General features: G+C 41.1%; 1 protein-coding gene and 1 long non-coding RNA gene across 3 annotated transcripts in view; both read left to right on the forward strand.

Annotated features, from left to right (window-relative positions):
• The window catches only part of LOC129397745 (uncharacterized), a 132,481-nt gene that overhangs the window by 85,645 nt on the left and 25,716 nt on the right, over nucleotides 1–21,120 (forward strand). For both annotated transcript variants that reach the window (XR_008625336.2, XR_008625337.2), the window contains exon 3: nucleotides 20,614–20,768. This is a non-coding gene — a long non-coding RNA (uncharacterized LOC129397745). The remainder of the gene's footprint in view (nucleotides 1–20,613; nucleotides 20,769–21,120) is intronic.
• Nucleotides 11,671–12,218, forward strand: LOC117980241 (large ribosomal subunit protein eL28). Its single transcript, XM_034959805.3, has one exon. The coding sequence runs from the start codon at nucleotides 11,731–11,733 to the stop codon at nucleotides 12,142–12,144; it is 414 nt and encodes a 137-aa protein (XP_034815696.2). The 5' UTR covers nucleotides 11,671–11,730; the 3' UTR covers nucleotides 12,145–12,218.

A 21,120-nucleotide genomic window follows, 5' to 3' on the forward strand; every position in this document is an offset into this window, starting at 1 on the left:
TTGATAATAGAGGAGTTGAGTCATCAGTGCAAATACAGCACCAAGACGAATTATAGAAGTAAGACTGTAACACCTACCCATATTTTCTTTCATGTATATATGTATAAATCTTAACTGTTTTTCCTACATTTTATCTCTGTTCTATTATTTCTTTATTAATAGTGGCTTTTACAAATTAGTCCATAGTTTACAGAATATTGAGACAATACCATGGCACAATTCCAGAAGAACTGGACATCTTCCAGAACTCCTGAATTTTGATCTGGATGAAACTTCAACTGGTCCCTTTTATATGAGGAAGAATAGTTACTTTAAGTTAAGTAGGAACATTTTTTTTTCCTGGAAATTTAAGCATGGGGAGAAGCTTGTAAGTTGGTGTTGAGCTGCCAGAAGTTTGGCTTATAGTGGACATTAGTGATTCATTTTGGCTGTATGGCAACCAAGTCCCATTCTATACTCTATTTGAGAATTCCTACTCATGAATCTTGGTGTGGGGCAAAAAGAGTCTATCGCTAACGAGGCTAACAATGCCAGACATTTAACAGCTTCTTCTGAAGACAGTTTATTGTCATGAGACTTAGTTAGGTTCAGAACTGGACTTTAAGGGTTAGTGATGGAAGAAATCAAGAACAGGGGTCTTTTTTCTTGTGACTATGGCAAAGACACCTATTAATATTACTTCCTTATAAACAATAAAGCTAAACTTAGTGTGAAACTTTCAGATTTTATCCTGAAATTGGGCTCTCCAGCCCTGCCAATGTGTTTACAAATTATTCACTATCCTTTTAATAAATTCCTTTCCTGCTTAACTCCAGCTAGAGTTGCTAGAAACCATGATATCAACTACCATAGCATTTGTTGAGGCATTTCCCAATATTTTACTACTGTTACGAATTCCTTTTTAAAAATTCTTTTTAAACAACCCCTTTACAAATATTTATTTTTAAAAGTCAGCCATGGACCTTGTACTTTTAAATATTTTAATATTAAGTAAAATGCATTCATTAACATTACCACTTCTAGGAGCCCCAGGTTGAGGATCACCAGCATAAGATAAACCAGGCATATATTGTGCAGCAACATCTCATTAATTCAAATGAAATGGGAAAGGTTGTCTATATCAATGTGAAATACTCACTTTTAAAACAATGAGGTTTTATTATTTCCAATTACTTACAGCAAGTAACTGCATCTAACTACCATCAAAGCATTACTAGAAATGTTAGAAATCTACTAGAAATAACTAGAAATCTGCCAAGCTAGATATATAGAGTACATGTTAGTATAATCAAGTTTTATTTTGTTGGAAGGGACCTGTATTATTCAGGATTCTTTCTGTTTCAAATAATTTTTAAAAACTGAACTCAAACTGGCTTAAAAATGAAAGGGAATGTCTTGACACACAGAACTTAAAAATCCAGAGGTTAATCTGGCTTCAGACATTATTAGATGTATGGGCTAAAATAAGAGCCAGGACTCAGTCTCCCTCACTCCACTGCTTGGCTATAGTTTCCTCTGTAGTGGTGTCATTCTCAGGCAAGCCCTCCCCCACTTGCTAGCAAGATAGTTGCCAGAAGTTCTGGGCCTACCTCTTACCCTTTCAGCAACCTGTAAAGGAAAAGATTTCTTTTTCCCAATAGTTTCCTTAAAAGTCTTAGGACTGCTTCAAATTTTCCGAGCATGGACCATGTGCCCTTTCTTGGCCAAGGAGATAAAAGTCACTGAATGTCTATACAAGGATCAGATGCCCATTTCTGGAAGCTGAGGATGATTTTAGCTCTACCATACCTTGTAGAAATGGGGGAGAGGTGGTTCAACAAAGAACAATGGGATGCTGTTACCAGAAGAAGGAATAAGATGCTGGCCAGGTGAAAAGACCAATTTCACGAGAGAACCTTAAATTACCAGCGCCACCTGGTGCATCAAAACTCCTCTGAAGCCGGGCGCAGTGGTTCACACCTGTAATCTCAGCACTTTGGGTGGTTGAGGCAGGAGCATTGCTTGAGCCCAGGGGTTCGAGACCAGCCTGGAGAACATAGGGAGACCAACCCCTCACCCTACCCCAACACACCTCTACAAAAGATTTAAAAATTAGCCAGGCATGGTGGTGCACGCCTGTCATCCCAGCTAACTGCAAGGCTGAGATTGGAGGATTGGTTGGGCCTGGGAGGCTGAGGCTGCAGTGAGCTGTGATTGTGCCACTGCACTCCATCCTGGGTGACAGAGTGAGACCCTGTCTCAAAAACAAACAAACAAACAAACAAACAAAATTCCTCTGTAACACTACTGATGGCTACTGAGCTTCTACTTATATACTTCCCATGCTGATATATTTTCTATTCTATTCAGCAACTTATTCTGTTGCCAGTAAGTGTTAAAGTTCTTCCTTATGTGGAATTAAAATTTGCTTCCTTGGATTTTAAAAACATCTATCTGTTTATGCTCTGCTCCGTGGAGTTCAGCACGTGCCCATTCCTACTTAAAAGTGGTACTCCTTACAGTGTTTGAGGTCAGATTTCATACAAATAATGCACCCCATTTCTCAAATGACTCTTTTTCTCCAGAACCTTTATTATCTTGGACACTTTTCCCCAAGACATTTTCTTGCTCATTGATGTTGCCATAAAATATACTTCTATAAAAGAACATACTTGGAAGATAAATAAAACAAGGAAATGAGAGTACACCATGAAATACAGAAATCATTCTGCTAACTGTGACCCATCTCTCTAAATGCAGCCTGATTTGGTTAGAAGAGCAATCCTTGGATTTGGAAGTAAATAAAATGCAATGTCCTGCTTTCTTTTTCTTTTTTCTTTTTTGTCTTGACTAGAGTGACTGTAGTCTGGTTTACCCAAGACAGTCTCAAATTATCCATTTTGGGCTAGTGTAATTATTATGGTGCCCCCCTTCTCTTTCAAAACCTTATTTTGGTCACGCTAGTCTTGAACCACTATCTGCATATATTGTCCATAGTTTGAGATAAATCATACCACAAGTTTTGGCTATGTGCCAGAGGTAGCAAAACCTACAACCTTACAGTTCATTTATGCTGGAATAAATGTAATTACCGATATATTTAGGATTATGTCTATCAGTTCATTATTTGTTTCCTATTTGTTCAAGCAGTTCTATGTTTCTTTAAAAATGTAAAGAAGACATGTTGATTCACTGATTAATGTTTCAATGGCCTTATTTTCTTGAATAGCTATTGGAGTGTTCAAAATAGAAATAGACCACATTCCAAACATGATGTATCACTATAGTGGTTTCAGAGCAAGGGCAGATTGAGTGAGCTATGTGTAAGGGTACCTGGAAAATTTATCACCAAAAATGAAACAATTTTGAGAGTGAGAGAGGGTGCTATTAATAATTATTCTGGAATGACAGGTGTAAACCAGGACAATTCCAGGCACACAAAGATGTATAGTGACCCTAAACAAATATGTATTTATTGTATAATTAATTGTTTCCTATTAGGGAGCTGTGCACAAGAATTCTGGTCATGGAAGCTGGTGATAGGAAACTTGTTGTATTTGCTGTATTAAGTGTGTACCTTAAATAATAAACAAGTTCTATGATTAGGATTTGGTCCAAGCAAATTAAATGTCTAGAATTTACACATCCAGAAATTATACATGTACTGTATCATTTGTAGGCATCAAGATTAGTAAGTATTACATGAATCAGGTCTTAAATAGTTTGGGAAAAGTACAAGTTGTTTTGAGATACCTCAGTCCTTCTTCATTCCCATTACTAATCATGAAAACAACACAAATGTTTTTGTTTTCTTCTTGACTTGGGTCACATTCCATTGTGGGGTGATGTAAGAGTTTTAGCCAAGCATAGAATAGTAATGAGCAATTTGGGAGATTCAGTTCTAAAACCTTGCCTAGGGTCACACACAACTAGCACTTAGAATCTAAGAACATGGAACCATTTGACTTGTAAGGTTAATTGTATACCTGTTGACTTTGGGCATATTTTCTAAGGTTAAACTGGAAAAACAAAGAGTCGGTTATGGTCCACTTGTTCAAGAAAAAAAAAAATGCAAGCCCATGAGTCTTCTAGTATTTTTCCTATCCCATTGAAATATACAAGCGACCATAGGTTTCCTCTGCAAACAGCTGAGGCCTCTTGACTTCTGCTTCTAAGCCAGTAGTTTCCAGCTTGGATGCACATTAGAATCATCTAGGGGGACCCTAAGAAATCCCGATGTGGCCAGGCACAGTAGCACACGCCTGTAAATCCCAGCACTTTGAAAGGTCAAAGTGGGCAGATCACGAGGTCAAGAGATTGAGACCATCCTGGCCAACATCGTGAAACGCCTTCTTTACTAAAAATACAAAAATTAGCTGGGTGTGGTGGCGCATGCCTGTAGGCTCAGCTACTCGGGAGGCTGAGGCAGGATAATCTCTTGAACCCGGGAGGCGGAGGTTGCAGTGAGCTGATATTGAGCCACTGCACTCCGGCCTGGCGACCGAGCGAGATTCCGTCTCAAAAAAAAAAAAAAAGTCCTGATGCATGAGCCATACCTCAGATCAATTAAATTATCATCTCTGGTGGTGGAACCTAGGCATCTGCATTTTTTAAACACTGGAGATAATTCCAATGTGCAGGCAAGGTTGAGAACAATTGCTGTAGTTTCAGCTCCATTCCCAGCTCTGCAACCATTAAGAGCTAATTTGAGGAGTTCTAGTCCAGTGCTGCAAGATGTCTGAAAGATTCAAAATCGAGTTACAAAGCTAGTCTGACTTACCAGTTCCAGTAACTAAATTTTTAAGAGTTACAGGCTAAAGTAAGAAAAAGAGGAATAATTGGATTTGGATTTAGCTAGGCTTTATTTATTTATTTATTTTTTTGGACATCTTTTTTTGAGACAGAGTCTCACTCTATTGCCCAGGCTGGAGTGCAGTGGCATGAGCTCAGCTTACTGCAACCTCTGCCTCCCGGGTTCAAGCGGTTCTCCTGCCTCAGCCTCCTGAGTAGCTGGGATTACAGGTGTGTGCCACCACACCTGGCTAATTTTTGTATTTTTAGTAGATATGGGGTTTCACCATGTTGGCCAGGCTGGTCTTGAACTCCTGATCTCAAGTGATCCACTCACCTCTGTCTCCCAAAGTGTTGAAATTACAGGTGTGAGCCACCACACCCGACATAGGTAGGCTTTATTTTTAAACCAGAATCACGAATTTAAATTAGCTGTATGGCCTTCGACAAGTTTACATATTCTCACTGAGCCTCAGCTTTCTGATCTGTAAAATGGACCAATAACATCTGTTGCCAGACTGGTACTATTGCTTTCCTTCTTAATGAAACCGAACCACTGCTTCCGTTTAACCTGGTTTTGGAAGCTCCCACTTCTAAAAACATCTGTATTTCTATCTTGATAACTTTATATTCTAGAACCTGGCCTCTGCCCTATTGATGTGGATGCCTTCTCAATGACTGTAATCTCCTCTGACACCAATCCAATGGTGGGATTTGGCTATTGGCTGACAGATTTTCCTAATCCTATCTCTCCATGTACATGTACTTTTGCGTGCTGCCACTTCTGGATTTCCCATATTTGGGCTTCTGCCATTTGACCAATGGCTTGGTCGAGAACTTCTTTTTTGGATATCACTGATACCTGTTGCCAGTAAGCACACATACTGTGCACCAAGTTCCATCAGCCTTACTAGATTTCCTCCTATCACCTCCAATTGTGCTATCACTCAAGTTCTACCTCAGCCCTAAGTAAAGTATTGTGTTTATTCATTCAATCAATGTTTACTGAGCATTTACCAAACCCAAGCACTTTGTCTCTGCACACAGAAAATGTATACAGTACAGTGGAGCAAGACAAACAACAAAAGGTATAATAAATACAGTGACAGGGACAATTCTAGCCCTTGACCTTCCCTATATCCTCTTCTCTCATCAAAAGTTAACACTTTTATATTGGTTTAGGTCAGAAGATAGGATCACTGTTAAAGACAAATTATTATTTTTATTATTATTATTGTTACTTTGGAGATGGGGGTCTCACCTTGTTCCCCAGGCTGGCCTCAAACTCCTAGGCTCAAGCGATCCTCCCACTTCAGCCTCCTGAGTAGCTGGGATTATAGGTGCAACTGGCTTTTTTTTTTTTTTTTTCTTGAGATGGAGTCTCACTCTGTCACCCAGGCTGGAGTGCAGTGGTGCAATCTCAGCTCACTGCAACCTCCGCCTCGTGGGTTCACGTGATCCTCCTGCCTCAGCCTTCCCAGTAGCTGGGATTACAGGCACCCGCCAGCACGCCCAGCTAATTTTTGTATTTTTAGTAGAGACAGGGTTTCACCATGTTGGCCAGGCTGGTCTCGAACTCCTGACCTCAAGCGATCCACCCGCCTCGGCCTCCCAAAGTGCTGGGATTACAGGCATGAGCCACTGCGCCTGGCCTTGCTGTATTACTTTTAAAACGGTAAAACCCGCAATTCCTTTTGCATTAACCTAATGTGTTGGATACCTGTGTTTTGCTCTACATGATCACTGATTATTAATTTTTTTGATAATTTTTCAAAACTCATTTTTACAGCAAGCACACTGTCAAGTCTATGTTGGGATTATCTTTGTGTACCTAAAGTGAACTCCATGCTTTTCCTCAGGAACAATTTAATTTGCTGTGTGGAGAAAGTGTCCTCTGGCTCTCTAAGAGTTAACTGATCTGGCTCTATCTGATCTATCTGTGAATTTCTATAAATACTTTACAGGTATGTGAACAAACCAGTGTCAGATAGTAAAAGAATTTTGTAGCCATTCCAGCAATCTACTTTACGTGGCAATCAGTGAGGATGTTATCTTAGCTGTCTTTTTTTTTTGACAGGGTCTCGCTCTGTCACCCTGGCTGAAGTGCAGTGGTGTAATTTCGGCTCACTGCAGCCTTGACCTCCTGGGCTCAAGCAGTCCTCCCACTTCAGCCTTCCTAGTAGCTGGGACTACAGGTGTGCACCACCACACTTGGCTAATTTTTGTATTTTTTGTACAGATGGGGTGTCGCTATGTTGTCCAGGCTGGTCTTTTTTTCTTTCTTTCTTTCTTTCTTTCTTTTTTTTTTTTTTTGGAGACAGAGTCTCACTCTGTCACCCAGGCTGGAGTGCAGTGGCGTAATCTCGGCTCACTACAACCTCTGCCTCCCAGGTTCAAGCGATTCTCCTGCCTCAGCATCCCACGTAGCTGGGATTACAGCCACGCACCACCATGCCCGGCTAATTTTTGTATTTTTCGTAGAGACAGGGTTTTACCACGTTGTCCAGGCTGCTCTCAAACTCCTGACCTCAGGTGATCCACCCAACTTGGCCTCCCTAAGTGCTGGGATTACAGGTGTGAGCCACCGCGCCTGGCTCCAGGATGGTCTTGAACTCCCAAGCTCAAGTGATCCTCCTGCCTTGGCCTCTCAAAGTGCTAGGATTATAGGCATGAACCTCTGTGTTCAGCCTCAGCTGTCTTTTTACTACCAACCCCAGCTTCTGCTTATCAGTTGTGAGTTTCCTCTGGCCTTTCTAATTCTCTTTCTGCATGTTTTCTGCCAGCTCCTTTATATTACCCACCAGACGGATGAAAGCGATTGATTCTACCAGAAGCTATTGAGAATTGTATATGGCTTTTAGTAGTGGTGATGATGATGATGATGATGATGATGACGATTGTTTTGGCACTTTCAGAATTCAGAAGCAATTTGCTGCCTCCTGGGCACTCTACTCATGACCAGTTAACTTTAAAGTGGTCCTGTTTGCTTTGTGGTGGTCGGGGCTGGCTTAGCAAAAATTACAAAGGAATAAAAAGCTAAATTTAGTAAGTCTATCTCTACTATGTTGTGTCTAATCTTCTTGTGCTGGTTTCCTAGAGTGCCCTCTGCTGGGCCCAACCAGGTCTTCTGATTCCCATGAAACCCATGCCTCAATTGTCATCAAAAGCTTACTATTTTATGTCACATGCCACCAGAATCCTAGCATTTGCTTTCCAGATTGACAATTAACCAAGGTAAACTAATCCATGTTAATGTGTGAATGTGTTTTATTGTATAAATGGGAAAAAAACCCAATGCCCCTCTCAGGTCATTTAAGTGTACATTTCCGCAATGACTTTATGGACGTACTGCTTCTACTTAGTATCTAACTCTGGTGACTAATGGTGAGAATGGAAGCCAGGAATCTGGGGAAGGCTATGCTCTGAGAAATCAAAGGGGAATATGTTTTCCAACAGACAGAACCTTGTGGCTCCCCTCAAATTACACTGTGTGGGCAGCTGTCTACTCAAGCTATCTGTATGGCCAAGCCCCATGGAGGTAATTTTCACCCTGTCAGCCAGAAAAGAATGAACATCATTGTTCACTTTTAAGTTTTTATGAAGAATGCCTTGAGCTCTTTAGATTGTGTTATCTAAGTCTTAATACTAAGTAAGTATGTGCCATTGTTTTGGGGATTAATTTATCCATAAAGATGTGTATAGGCTGTACAGTCATTGGCTTGACCTCTGCTGCCCTGTGTACTTTCTTGTCTACTGAAATCAGTTGGGCAATTCTTGTCTGTAAGCACGTTTCCCAAGAACTGGTTAGAGCCAGTCTTCATAGGAGGAACCTATTATGAAAACAGCTCCGAGGATATTTGCTTTGCTCAAGATCTACTGAATGCTACACTTACTTGAAAATGAAATTGCTTTCTTTTGGCTCTGACCCAACCCCTTGAAAACCAGCGACCCTTGGGATTCAGTTAGAATGAGATAGAAAGGGGAGATGATATGCTGGGCCTGACTGACATTTTTCTGCAAGCTTTTCTTATCGTTTAAACTAGTACTTGCATAGTTGTTGAATGTGTGTGTTTCAAGAAGATCAGCTAAACTGATAACATATTATCAAGTAAATAAGGCGCCCAAGATTGGGAACTTGGAGGACATAGCACATATTTTTTGAAGGCCCACCTTTTTTCTTAAAATTTAACGTGAAATTTGTATCTTTCTATTTAACATATCCAGGTCTTATTTAAGACAAAAATAACTCATATAGTTGCTTTCCAGTTAAGTTATTTAATCATCCAAATCCTCAGTTAAATAAATGCTCCAGTGAGAAACATTGTCTTACGGCTCCTGATCTAAAATTATACCTCCCTGGGAATGTACGTATCCAAATTTGAGAAGCACAAGCTCGGAGAAATAGTGAAGGAGAGAATTTAGTCAGAGAAAATGAGTGTGTACTGATGATCAATCCGTAGGTAAGGAGGACTAGCGTAAGTTTTGTTGTAGATGACTTTCATAGGAGAGTGGCAGTGGCATTTGATGTTGAGACCTAGTACATAGCTGTATTGAGATAAACATGTTAGGATTATCTAGATAGAGCTAGAAATGAAGAGAAAATAAACTCAGAATAGGGACTCATCAAGATGGCTGTGAAAAAGCCAGAAATGTGATAAACACTAATGCAGATTTCTTGGGCTCCTTACAGACTTATAGGAATTGTGGATGCACAAAGTAAATGGTATGGCATGTAAATAAAGAAGAAAATTCTGCAAATTACTTTTGGCATAATAGCAACTTCTCTCTACTTTCTGAAATTCAAAAATAAATATCCTTTTAATCTAGAGAGTGCTATATACTTTTTATAACTAGTGTTTTACATTTATTATCTATAATAAATATCTGTAATAACAATTATTTATAATAAATATTATCTATAATAGTTATTTATAAAATAATATATTATCTATAATTATATAACATAATTATTTATAGGATTATTATAATAATATTTAATAAATATTATCTATTAATATCATCATTATATCTATAATTATTATTTCAAAAGTTTATTCAAAACTCAGAGTGAGTTTTCCAATACAGTCTTCTTAGCACTGAGATTTTCAAACCAGTCCCCAAAGTGTATTTAACACACAAGGCTTCTGGAATAGGTCCGGAGTAAGGGGCTTAGGTATCCACATTTTTAATGAACACACTTTGATGCAAGTGACCTGGACAACACCGTGAGAAGCAGTGTTGTAAGAGGTTGAAAACTCTTGGGATAGGGGCTGGAGACTAAGGACACCACGCAAGAGCCTGGGACAAGGTTGCAAAGGGTTGTAGAACTAAATGAAGCTGCTTGTTTAGTCTGTAATTCCCCTTTCTGCTACTTGGTGTCTCTCCCAACTCCCCAACAAAAGTAGATACCTTGGCAGTTAGATGGAACTAACTGACCAGATCTCATGGAACCATGGTGGACACCTGATCTAGGCTAGGCCAACTAAATATTTCAACTTGAGAGTTTGGACCTGGGACAAGAACACTAGTTAACTACTGGTTGTTTGAAATGAAGAGATTCCCTGGAGCTACAGGAAGCCAGGCCTATCTCGCGAATGGACCGGCAGAGAACAGCACACATAGAGGAAGAAGGAAAAACACACAGGGAGAAGAGATGAGGAACCATGGGTTGGAGATGGGGAGGGAGAGGGAGAAGGAATAGATGAGGAAGGGAGAAATAGAGAAAACCAGCAAGAAAGCCAGAGGGAAAGAATTTTCCCTACAGCTTATCAATTTGCTGTTGTAGATACTAATCCCTCCTGTGGTCTGAGTGTGCTTTCTATAAGATATTTTTGTATCTGTCCAATAAACTCTTCTGTCTCACTCAAGCTAATTGAAATGTGTTCTTGGGTGAGAGGACAACCAGGAGTTAAGGAGAACCACAGCTATAATGAGCTGTGTCTTATTATTGTGACTGCTTCCTCCCTCCAATCTTTCTCCATTCTCTCTTCCCCCTTCCACCTTTCCTTCCACCTGGATTTCCTCAACCAAGATTGCCAGGGGAATGAAAAAATGATTTTTCATCTCTCCAAATCCTTGATCCTTTTCCTTTTCTGTGTTTAACTCCTTCCTTTTCTTCTTTGCAAAGAGGAAGAGAGCCTCCTTTTCTTTTATTATTTTTAAATTATTATTATTAATTAATTAGTCAACTTTTTAAAAAATAGAGATGAGGTCTTGCTATGTTGACTAGGCTGATCTCGAACTCGTGGCCTCAAGCAATCCTCCCATCTCGGCCTCCCAAAGCCCTAGGATTACAGGCATGAGCCACTGCGCCTGGCCCCTCCTTTCCTTTTGCCATCCCTGCTCCTCTCTAAGTGTTATTCATCTCTACCCTAAATAAGAATGAGTGGCTGCCATGTGGAGGGAAGAGGAGGGAATTTCCAGGACCACTTGGGCACATGTAAGAAAGAGATTGCTCATATTAAAATGTAACACAGGGAGTATATTTATTTAAAATAGCCCATTTAACAAATGCCCAGTGAACTTAACCTTATGTAATGTTTTACCTGATGGAACACTTCTCTGGTTGGATCAGTTTCAGTTGTGCTAATTGGGCCTTTTTTTTGAGAGAGAGAGTCTCACTCTGTCACCCAGGTGGGAGTGCAGTGGCATGATCTTTGCTCACCCCATTACCACTTCCTGGGTTCAAACCATTCTCATGCCTCAGCCTCCCAAATAGCTGGGATTACAGGGGTGCACCACCACGCCTGGCTAATTTTTGTATTTTTAGTAGAGACGGAGTCTTCCCATGTTGGCCAGGCTAGTCTCAAACTCCTGGCCTCAAGTGATCCACCCATTTTAACCTCCCAAAGTGCTGGGATTACAGACGTGAGCCTCCACGCCTGGCCCTAACTGGGCCTTTAAAAATTAGATGCTCTTCGCTTTCCGTTTCAGCTCGCAGCTGCGAAAGGAGCCGCCGCCATGTCTGCGCATCTGCAATGGATGGTCGTGCGGAACTGCTCCAGTTTCCTGATCAAGAGGAATAAGCAGACCTACAGCACTGAGCCCAATAACTTGAAGGCCCGCAATTCCTTCCGCTACAACGGACTGATTCACCGCAAGACTGTGGGCGTGGAGCCGGCAGCCGACGGCAAAGGTGTCGTGGTGGTCATTAAGCGGAGATCCGGCCAGCGGAAGCCTGCCACCTCCTATGTGCGGACCACCATCAACAAGAATGCTCGCGCCACGCTCAGCAGCATCAGACACATGATCCGCAAGAACAAGTACCGCCCCGACCTGCGCATGGCAGCCATCCGCAGGGCCAGCGCCATCCTGCGCAGCCAGAAGCCTGTGATGGTGAAGAGGAAGCGGACCCGCCCCACCAAGAGCTCCTGAGCCCCCTGCCCCCAGAGCAATAAAGTCAGCTGGCTTTCTCAAGAAAAAAAAAAAAAAAAAAAAAAAAAAAAAAATTAGATGCTCTTCATTGAGCTGAAAGAAAAGAATTGCAGGTGAAGAATAAAGGTCTAGATCTGTGATTAACTTGAAATATAATAGTCATTACATAAAAGTTACATCTTTATGTCATAAAAATATTTTATGTTGAAAGGGCTAAGCTAAAAATGCCCCAATTTAGGCTTAGGTTATTATTATTATTATTATTATTATTATTATTATTATTATTATTAGAGACGAAGTCTTGCTCTATCACCCAGGCTTCCAGGCTGGAGGGCAATGGCGTGATCTCTGCTCACTGCCCCCTCCGTCCCCATAGTTCAAGCAGTTCTCCTGCCTGAGCCTCCCGAGTGGCTGGGATTACAGGCGCCTGCCACCACACCTGGCTAATTTTTGTATTTTTAGTAGAGATGGGGTTTCATCATATTGGCCAGGCTGGTCTTGAACTCCTAACCTCATGATCCGCCCACCTTGGCCTCCCAAAGTGCTGGGATTACAGGCATGAGCCACACTGCACCTAGCCAGCTTGGCTTATTTTTATGAAGACATGGATTGAGTTGTCATAAATCACCAGATCAAGGCAGACTGCATATTTGCCTTAAATGAACCTGTAGTGAGTTTTCCTTCTTGCATTTGTATGAAGTTGGGAGAGATGTAGCTTAGTATGTATGGATGGACAGAAGAAAACTTTGATTCTCATTCAGCTCTGCTGCTCACTTGGCTAGCTACGGGAATTTCAATAAATCACAATTTCTCTGGGTCTAAATTTTCTTACTTTTATAAAATGTGAAATACTTTCTTCAAACATAGCTACAATATGTACATTAGATGAAAGGAGAGTGCCCTGATCAGGTGGGCTGCAGGTGGGCCAACTGGCCAGAATCTCTTTCCTCCCAGTCTCCTCCCCATTGCCCCACTACTCTACCCACCCACCCCACCTGCCTCTACCCTTCTGGACTTGAATGAACTCTCAGGGCTTTCCTGAGCACCCCTCGAAATCCCTACACTGAACAATTCCCACAATTGTTTCAAGCTCATTAATTTGATGCTTCTATGAAATTTTTGAGGAAAACTCTAAAGAAAATGAGAAAATACATCATTTGCTCCAATTAATGTTTTTGAAGGCTCTCTCATGACTATGATATTTATGATTCAAGGGGCAGATGATGTGAGAGATCAGATGATTATTGAAGCTGTCATTTTAATTGCTAGAAATCACTTTGTATATGTGTTTGTTAAAGCAAGAAGATCCCTCATGTCCCACATGTCTATATTTGCATTTTGATGGAACTTCAGGGAAAAGGAATGTGCTCACAATGAACAGTTGAAATTGACTTTTCAGTCAAAGCAAAGTACTGTAACTGGGGTTACAAATACGCCTCTTTTTCTAAGAGCTATCAGTTACGAAAGTAAATTCTTAGTATTACTGTTGTTTCACGTGGGGCCCGTGCCTTGGATGCCATGGCTGCCTTCCATCCCAACCTTCCTCTTCAGTCAGAATGCCGCCCTTTGGCAGAAAAGGGTCTAATTTGGATGACAAGATTCTTTTTAAGCTTTATCTCAAAGTAAGGACAAACAGGGAGGCTAACACATCTGAGCTTCATAACCCCCCCACTGTAGGTGGAGTTCTGTCCCTCAAAAATTCACATGCTGGAGTCCTAATCCCTAGCATCTCAGAATGTGACCTTATTTGGAAGTAGGGTTGTTGCAGATGTAGTTGGTTAAGACGAGGACCTACTGCAGTAGAGTGGGCCCGGATCCAATATGACTGGTGTCCTTACAAAGGGGGAAATTTGGATACAGATATGCACATGGGGGAATGCCATATGAACATGAAGGCAGAGATTGGGGTGATATTGCAGAAGCCAAGGAACACCAAAGATTGCCAGAAAACCATCAGAAGCTAGGGGAGAGGCATGGGACAGATTCTCCCTCACAGCCCTCTGAAGGAACCAATCCTGCTGACACCTTGATCTTGGACTTCTAGCTTCTGGAACTGTGGGACAATGAATTTCTCCTACTTAAGCCACCTACTTTGCGGGACTTTGTTACAGTAGCCCTAGGAAACAAATACAACTACCATCATTATTAAATTTCCAGAGGGATGTGTTTTAATATGTTCTCACACTACTATAAAGATACTACCCTCAGACTGCATAATTTATAAACAAAAGATGTTTAATTGACTTACAGTTCTGCATGGCTGGGGAGGCCTCAGGAAACTTACAATCATGGCAGAAGGTGAAGGGGAAGCAAAGCATATCTTACATGGTGGCAGGAGGAGAGGGAGCGAAGGGAAGTGCCACACTTTTAAACCATCAGATCTCATGAGAACTCACTCATTATCATGAGAATAGCAAGGGAGAAATCCACCCCCATGATCCGATCATCCCCCACCAGGCCCCTCCTCCAACATGTGGGGATTACAATTCGAAATGAAATTTGAGGGGACACAGAGCCAAACCACATCAGGGTGATTTTTCCGTGTCAGTCACTTGAGTAAGGACTTTTGCTATGGTAGTACATGCCACCAATTACAACTTGTTTTATATTTCTTCCTTTAAAAACCTATTTTTATTTCATTGGGTATAGAAAAAAGAGAAGACTTTTTTTTAAGTGGATTTGGGAGTCTAAGTGCTCTTTAAAAGTTACTGGAGCCAGGCACGGTGGCTCACGCCTGTAATCCCAGCACTTTGGGAGGCTGAGGCGGGCGGATCACGAGGTCAGGAGATCGAGATCATCCTGGCTAACATGGTGAAACCCATCTCTACTAAAAATACAAAAAATTAGCCGGGCGTGGTGGCGGGCACCTGTAGTCCCAGCTACTCGGGAGGCTGAGGCAGGAGAATGGCATGAACCCGGGAGGCGAAGCTTGCAGTGAGCCGATTGTGCCACTGCACTCCAGCCTGGGTGACAGAGCAGGACTCTGTCTCAAACAAACAAACAAACAAACAAAACCAAAACAAAACAACAACAACCAAAAAAACTACTGGAAGTGCTAAGTTAAAATATAAGATCTTTTATGAATCTTTTATGCTTTTCATTCACTCATTTGTTCAACAAATATGGGTCAGGTCCATGACAGGTACTGGCGATAGAGAAAAAGCAGAGCCTAGCTCCAGCAAAGACTAGATGTCTGTACATCACAGCATTTCCTCTTCTTCCTAGGTGGACAGCTTAACTACTTTTTCCAGTCCCTCTTATAATTGGGTGTGGCCATGTGACTTATGGGCAGTGGTCATGTGAGGCACCAGCAGGCTTGGCCCATAAAACTTCTTTTTCAAAGTGAACATGTATTGAAACTGGCCGAGCCACAGGATGGAATTTAGGACCCTGACTCATGCTTGGAGTAGAGCCACCTGACAATTAGGAACATCTGTTTGGACTTTCTATGGGAAAGAAAGAAACCTCCATTATATTAAGCTACTCAGATGTAGGAGTTTGTCTCCTGCAATAAGTAGCATTGCCCTAATTAACATGCCACACTCAAAATCAAATAGGAAAATAGAGTTAGAAAAACCACCACACAGTACAGTGCTTTGAAAGTGATCAAGCATACTCTGGTCCCAGTACATAGGACAGCTTGAGGAGTCAGAGACAGAGGAAATGACATTTGAAGTGAATTTTGAAGATTAGGTAAGTGTCAGGCAAGCTAAGCAGGAGGGAGTGTTCAAGACAGAGAGAAATGTGTGTACAAAGGCTCGGCAGGCAAGAAAGAGCAATTTCAAAAGATTAAAAGAAGTTTAGGAGGGAGTTCAATGCGGACTTAGTTTGAGTGAGTCAGCATTGAGGAGAAGGGTGAGATACTGAGTCTTGAGAGGTAAAAAGGAACTGGATAATGAAGGATGAATAGAGAGCTGACAGGATGGGAAGTGGGCATTCTGGGCAGAAAAAACTGAAGGTCCCAAGCCCCGAGTTATTACAGAGCATAGATATGTCTGGAAATTCAACACAAATTAGCATAGATGGAGTAATGTAGGAGTGGAAAATCAGACCCTTTTTCTTCCTATCTTGATTCTGAAGACAGCGAAGTGCTATTCTGGAGTTTTTAGCAGGGGAGTAATGGAACATATTTTTACTTCAGAAATATTCCTCCGGTGAAAAATCATGCAGAATACAGATTAGGGTTTATGTAGTCTCTTAACATAGCAGTGTTTGGTTTTTTCTACCAAAAGTGTTTTGTGATGTTTTCCAAGGAATTCTATCTTATCATTGCTAAGAGATAAAAGTCTCATTGTGTATGGATCAGGATGTGCTGTATTAGGAAAGATTGGAAGTCAGGGGACATGTTCGGAGCTACCAGTATTGTCCAGAACATTGATGATGATAGTCTGAGCAAGGGCAGAGTCAGAGGAAAGGGAGAAGACAGGATGAATTCACAAACAGACTAAGCAATTTAAAGAGGGGGCTTAGGTGGGAACAAACATCAGAGCTTACTTCAGTTCTTTATTTTGTGTGAGTAGGGAGATGATGATGTTACTCACCCAAAAAGGGCCCAAGACATAGGCAGAAGAAAAATTTGCAGAAGAAAGAAAAGGTTGCTAGCTGAGCATGGTGGTGTACACCTATGGTCCCAGCTGCTCTGGAGGCTGGGGCGGAAGGATTGCTTGAGCCCAGGAGTTTAAAGGCTGCCATGAGCTATGATCATGCCACTGCACTCTAGCCTGGGTGAAGACAGAGCAAGACCCTGTCTCTAAAATAAAAAGAAAGAAGAAAAGTTTGATTTTTGAAATGCTGATTCTGAGGTGACTGAGGCACATCTGAGTGGAAATGTTGAGCTTTCATTTGGAAAAAATAAAATGCTCAGACTCTTACAGACCAAAAAAAGGGAGGATAAATTGTGGAGTGCTATCAGTGTATAGCAGTCTCAGTACAGGTCTGAATGAAAGCAAGAGAGATTAGCCGGGGTAAAAGGAGTGCTAAGTGAGGAAGCTTAGAGGCCTCTTACATTTCGGCAGCCAATCAAATGAAAGGAGAGACAAAAGTAGGAGGAAAACAACACCAAAGCAAGGCTTGGCGTCCAGAACAGCACAGTCACAGCAGGCACTTGAAACACTGCCATGGAGCTTTTTTTTTTTTTTTTTGACATGGAGTCTCACTCTGTCACCCAGGCTGGAGTGCAGTGGTGTGATCTTGGCTCACCGCAACCTCTGCCTCCTGGGTTCAAGTGATTCTCCTGCCTCAGCCTCCTAAGTAGCTAGGATTACAGGTGTGCGCCACCATAGCCAGCTAATTTTTGTGTTTTTAGTAGAGACAGGGTTTCACCATTTTGGCCAGGCTGGCCTCGAACTCCTGACCTCAGGTGATCCACCTGCCTCGGCCTCCCAGAGTGTTGAGATTACAGATGTGAGCCACTGCGCCTGGCCCAGAAGAGGCTTCTATACTTGCTCCTATAGAAGTCCTTGGAGACCTTTTGGAAAAGTCTAGTAGAAGAGTGGGAGTGGAGGCCAGATTATGGTGAATGAGAAGAAAGCACAGATGTGGAAATGTCTTCTTTCAAGAAATTTTCCAAAATGGCTAGAGACTGCAAAAAAATGCAGGATGGAGGAAAGAGTCTCTCGAGAAGAAGAAACATTTGAAAATGTGCATCAAGATTAGAAATGGGTGCAATTAAGGGGAAGACATTGAAGATGGAAAAGCCTGGGGATAATAGTGGGGCAAACTCTTTAATGAGCTGTGAGGGATACATGAGGACTCTTTTTCCATTGCTCAGAATCATTTTGGCAGCTTATACTACTTTGGCTCTGAAATGCACCCATTTCTAAGCCAGGGTCCCGTGGAGGAAGTCTCTTCTGTGCTAACCATTCTGTGAGAGGAGAAATACCAGCAAGAGAGATGTAGATGCAACAAATGCATTGCAAATTGATTTACTGAATATACTCCACTCAACTGAAAATAAACACAATTTCAAAAATTATTAAGTGAGCTTAATTTGGGAAAATTAATGTTAAAATGATGGCTTTTGAGGCCTCATTTTTTTTTGATTCTATGAAAATCACCAAAGATATGTATCTGAAGTATAAACCAACCATATTTTTATTTCTTTCTTTGTTTTATAGATTAATGGTGATGGAAACAAGCCACTTCTTATTTTCTTTAAAAGAATTGGGTTATTATGAGAAAATGTCTGTGAAAAAGTCCTGTAGAAATATTAATTTAGATTTCTACAGTTCTAAAAAACATAATGGTATAGTAGCCTTAATTGACTCCAAATAATCTCATTTCTACAGATAATATATAGTCATGCACTGCATCATGACATCTTGGTCAACAATGGAACACATATACTTCCATAAGATTAAAATGGAGCTGAAACGTTACTCTTGCCTAGTGCCATGCCATCATAGCCGTCATAATGTCATAGCACACTGCATTCATTACTCATGTGTTTGTGGTGATGCTTGTGTAAACAAACCTGTGCGGCCAGTTATATAAAAGTATAGCACATACGATTTTGTATAGTACATAATACTTGATAATGGTAATGAATGATTATGCTACCGGTTGATGCATTTACTATAATATATGTTAAATCATTATTTTAGAGTGTAATCTTACTTACAAAAAAATAATCTACAAAACAGCCTTAGGTAGGTCCTTCAGATGGTACGTGCACATCTTGTTTTATTGCACTTTGGTTTATTGCGCTTTGAAGATAATGCATTTTTTCCAAATTGAAGATTTGTGTCAACCCTGCATTGAGCAAGTCTATTGGTGCCATTTTTTCAGTAGCATGTGTTCACTTTATGTCTCTGTTACATTTTGGTAGTTCTTGCAATATTTCAAACTTTTTCATTATTATTATAATATTCTTTATTTTTGATGTTAGTGTCATAATTGTTCTGGGTGCCACAAACTGCACCCACAGAAGACAGCAAACAATTAATAAATGTTGTATGTGTTCTGACTGCTCCACTCACTGGCTGTTCTATCTCTCTCCCTCTCCTCAGGCCTCCCTCTTCCCTGAGACACAATAATATTAAAATTAGGCCAATTAGTAACCCTACAATGGCTTCCAAATGTTCAAGTGAAGGGAAGACTCTCATTATCTCTTACTCTAAATCAAAGCTATAGTTGATTAAGCTTAGTGAGGAAGGCATGTCAGAAGCTGAGATGGTCTGAAAGCTGGGTGGCCTAAGCCAAACAAACTGTGACTACAAAGGAAAATTCCACCAGGCGCGGTGGCTCACGCCTGTAATCGCAGCACTTTGGGAGGCCGAGGCAGGTGGATCGCGAGGTCAGGAGATCGACACCATCCTGGCTAACATGGTGAAACCCTGACTCTACTAAAAATACAAAAAAATTAGCCGGGTGTGGTGGCGGGCGCCTGTAGTCCCAGCTACTCAGGAGGCTGAGGCAGGAGAATGGCGTGAACCCGGGAGGTGGAGCTTGCAGTGAGCCGAGATTGTGCCACTGCACTCTAGCCTGGGTGACTGATCAAGACTCCGTCTCAAAAACAGAAAAAAAAAAAAAAAAGGAAAATTCCTTGCAGGAAATTAAAAGTGCCACTCCAGTGAACATGAATGATAAGAAAATGAAACAGCCCTCTTGCCGATATAAAGAAAGCTTCAGTGGTCTGGATAGAAGATCAGACCAGCCACAGTATTCCCTTAATCCAAAGCCTAATCTAGAGCCAAGACCTAACTCTCTTCAATTTGTGAAGCTGAGAGAGGTGAAGAAGCTGCAAAAGAAAAGTGTGAAGCTAGCAGAAGTTGATTCATGAAGTTTAAGGAAAGTAGCCATCTCCAGAACATAAAAGTGCAAGGTGAAGCAGCAAGTGCTGATGGAGAAGCTGTAGCAAGTTATCCAGAAGATCTAGCTAAGATAATTGATAAAGGTGGCTACACTCAACAATAGATTTTCAATTTAGATGAAATAGCTTTCTATTGGAAGAAGGTGCCATCTAGGGCTTTCATGGCTAGAGAGAAGTCAATGCTATTAAGAGCATTTGTGATTCATGAGAAGAGGTCAAAATATCAACATTAACAGGAGTTTGGAAGAAGTTGATTCTAACCCTCATAGATGACTTCAAGGGGTTCAAGACTTCAGTGGAGGAAATAGTTGCATATGTGATGAAAACAGGATGAGAACTAGAATACCTAAAGATGTCACTGAATTGCTGCAATCTCACGATAAAACTTGAACACCTGAGAAGTTACTTCTTGTTGATGAGCAAAGAAAGTGGGTTTCTTGAAATGGAATCTACTCCTGACTGTGAACATTGTTGAAATCACAATGAAGGATATTATGTAAATTTAGTTGATAAAGCAATAGCTTTGAGAGGGTTGAGTCAAATTTTGAAAGAAGTCCTATTGTGGGTAAAATGCTGTCAAACAGCATCACGTGCTACGGAGAACTCTTTTGTGAAAGGAAGAGTCAATTGATACAGCAAACCCTATTGTCTTATTTTAGGAAACTGCCACAGCCACCTCAACCTTCAGCAAACACCACCCTGACCAGTGAGCGGCAATCAACATTGAGGCAAGACCTTTCAGCAGAAAGATTATAATTCTCTGAAGACTCAGATGATCATTAGCATTTCTAGCAACAATGTATTTTAAATTAAGGTATGTACTTTTTTTTAGAAATAATGCTATCGCACACTTAATAGACTACAATATAGTGTGAAGATAACTTTCATATGCACTGGGAAACCAAAAAAAGTGTGTGACTCACTTTATTTTGATATTGGCACTGTAGTATCTCTGAAGTGTGCCTGCATTCCAGAATAAGACATTGTTATCACAGGACATGACAGCTCCATGAGTGTTACTGCCCCTGAAGACATTCCAATGTCTTCACTGGACAAGATGTGGAGGTAGAGGACAGTGATACTGTTATTCCTGACTCTGTGTACATCTAGACCAATGTGTGTGTTTGCGTCTTCGTTTTTTTTTTTTTTTTTTTTTTGAGACGGAG

Source organism: Pan paniscus, chromosome 4, assembly GCF_029289425.2.
Source record: "Pan paniscus chromosome 4, NHGRI_mPanPan1-v2.0_pri, whole genome shotgun sequence".
Classification (NCBI taxonomy): Eukaryota; Metazoa; Chordata; class Mammalia; order Primates; family Hominidae; genus Pan; species Pan paniscus.

What these genes read in the sequence shown, in the direction of transcription:
- LOC117980241 (XM_034959805.3), top strand. Translation starts at nt 11,731, where the DNA reads ATGTCTGCGCATCTGCAATGGATGGTCGTGCGGAACTGCTCCAGTTTC.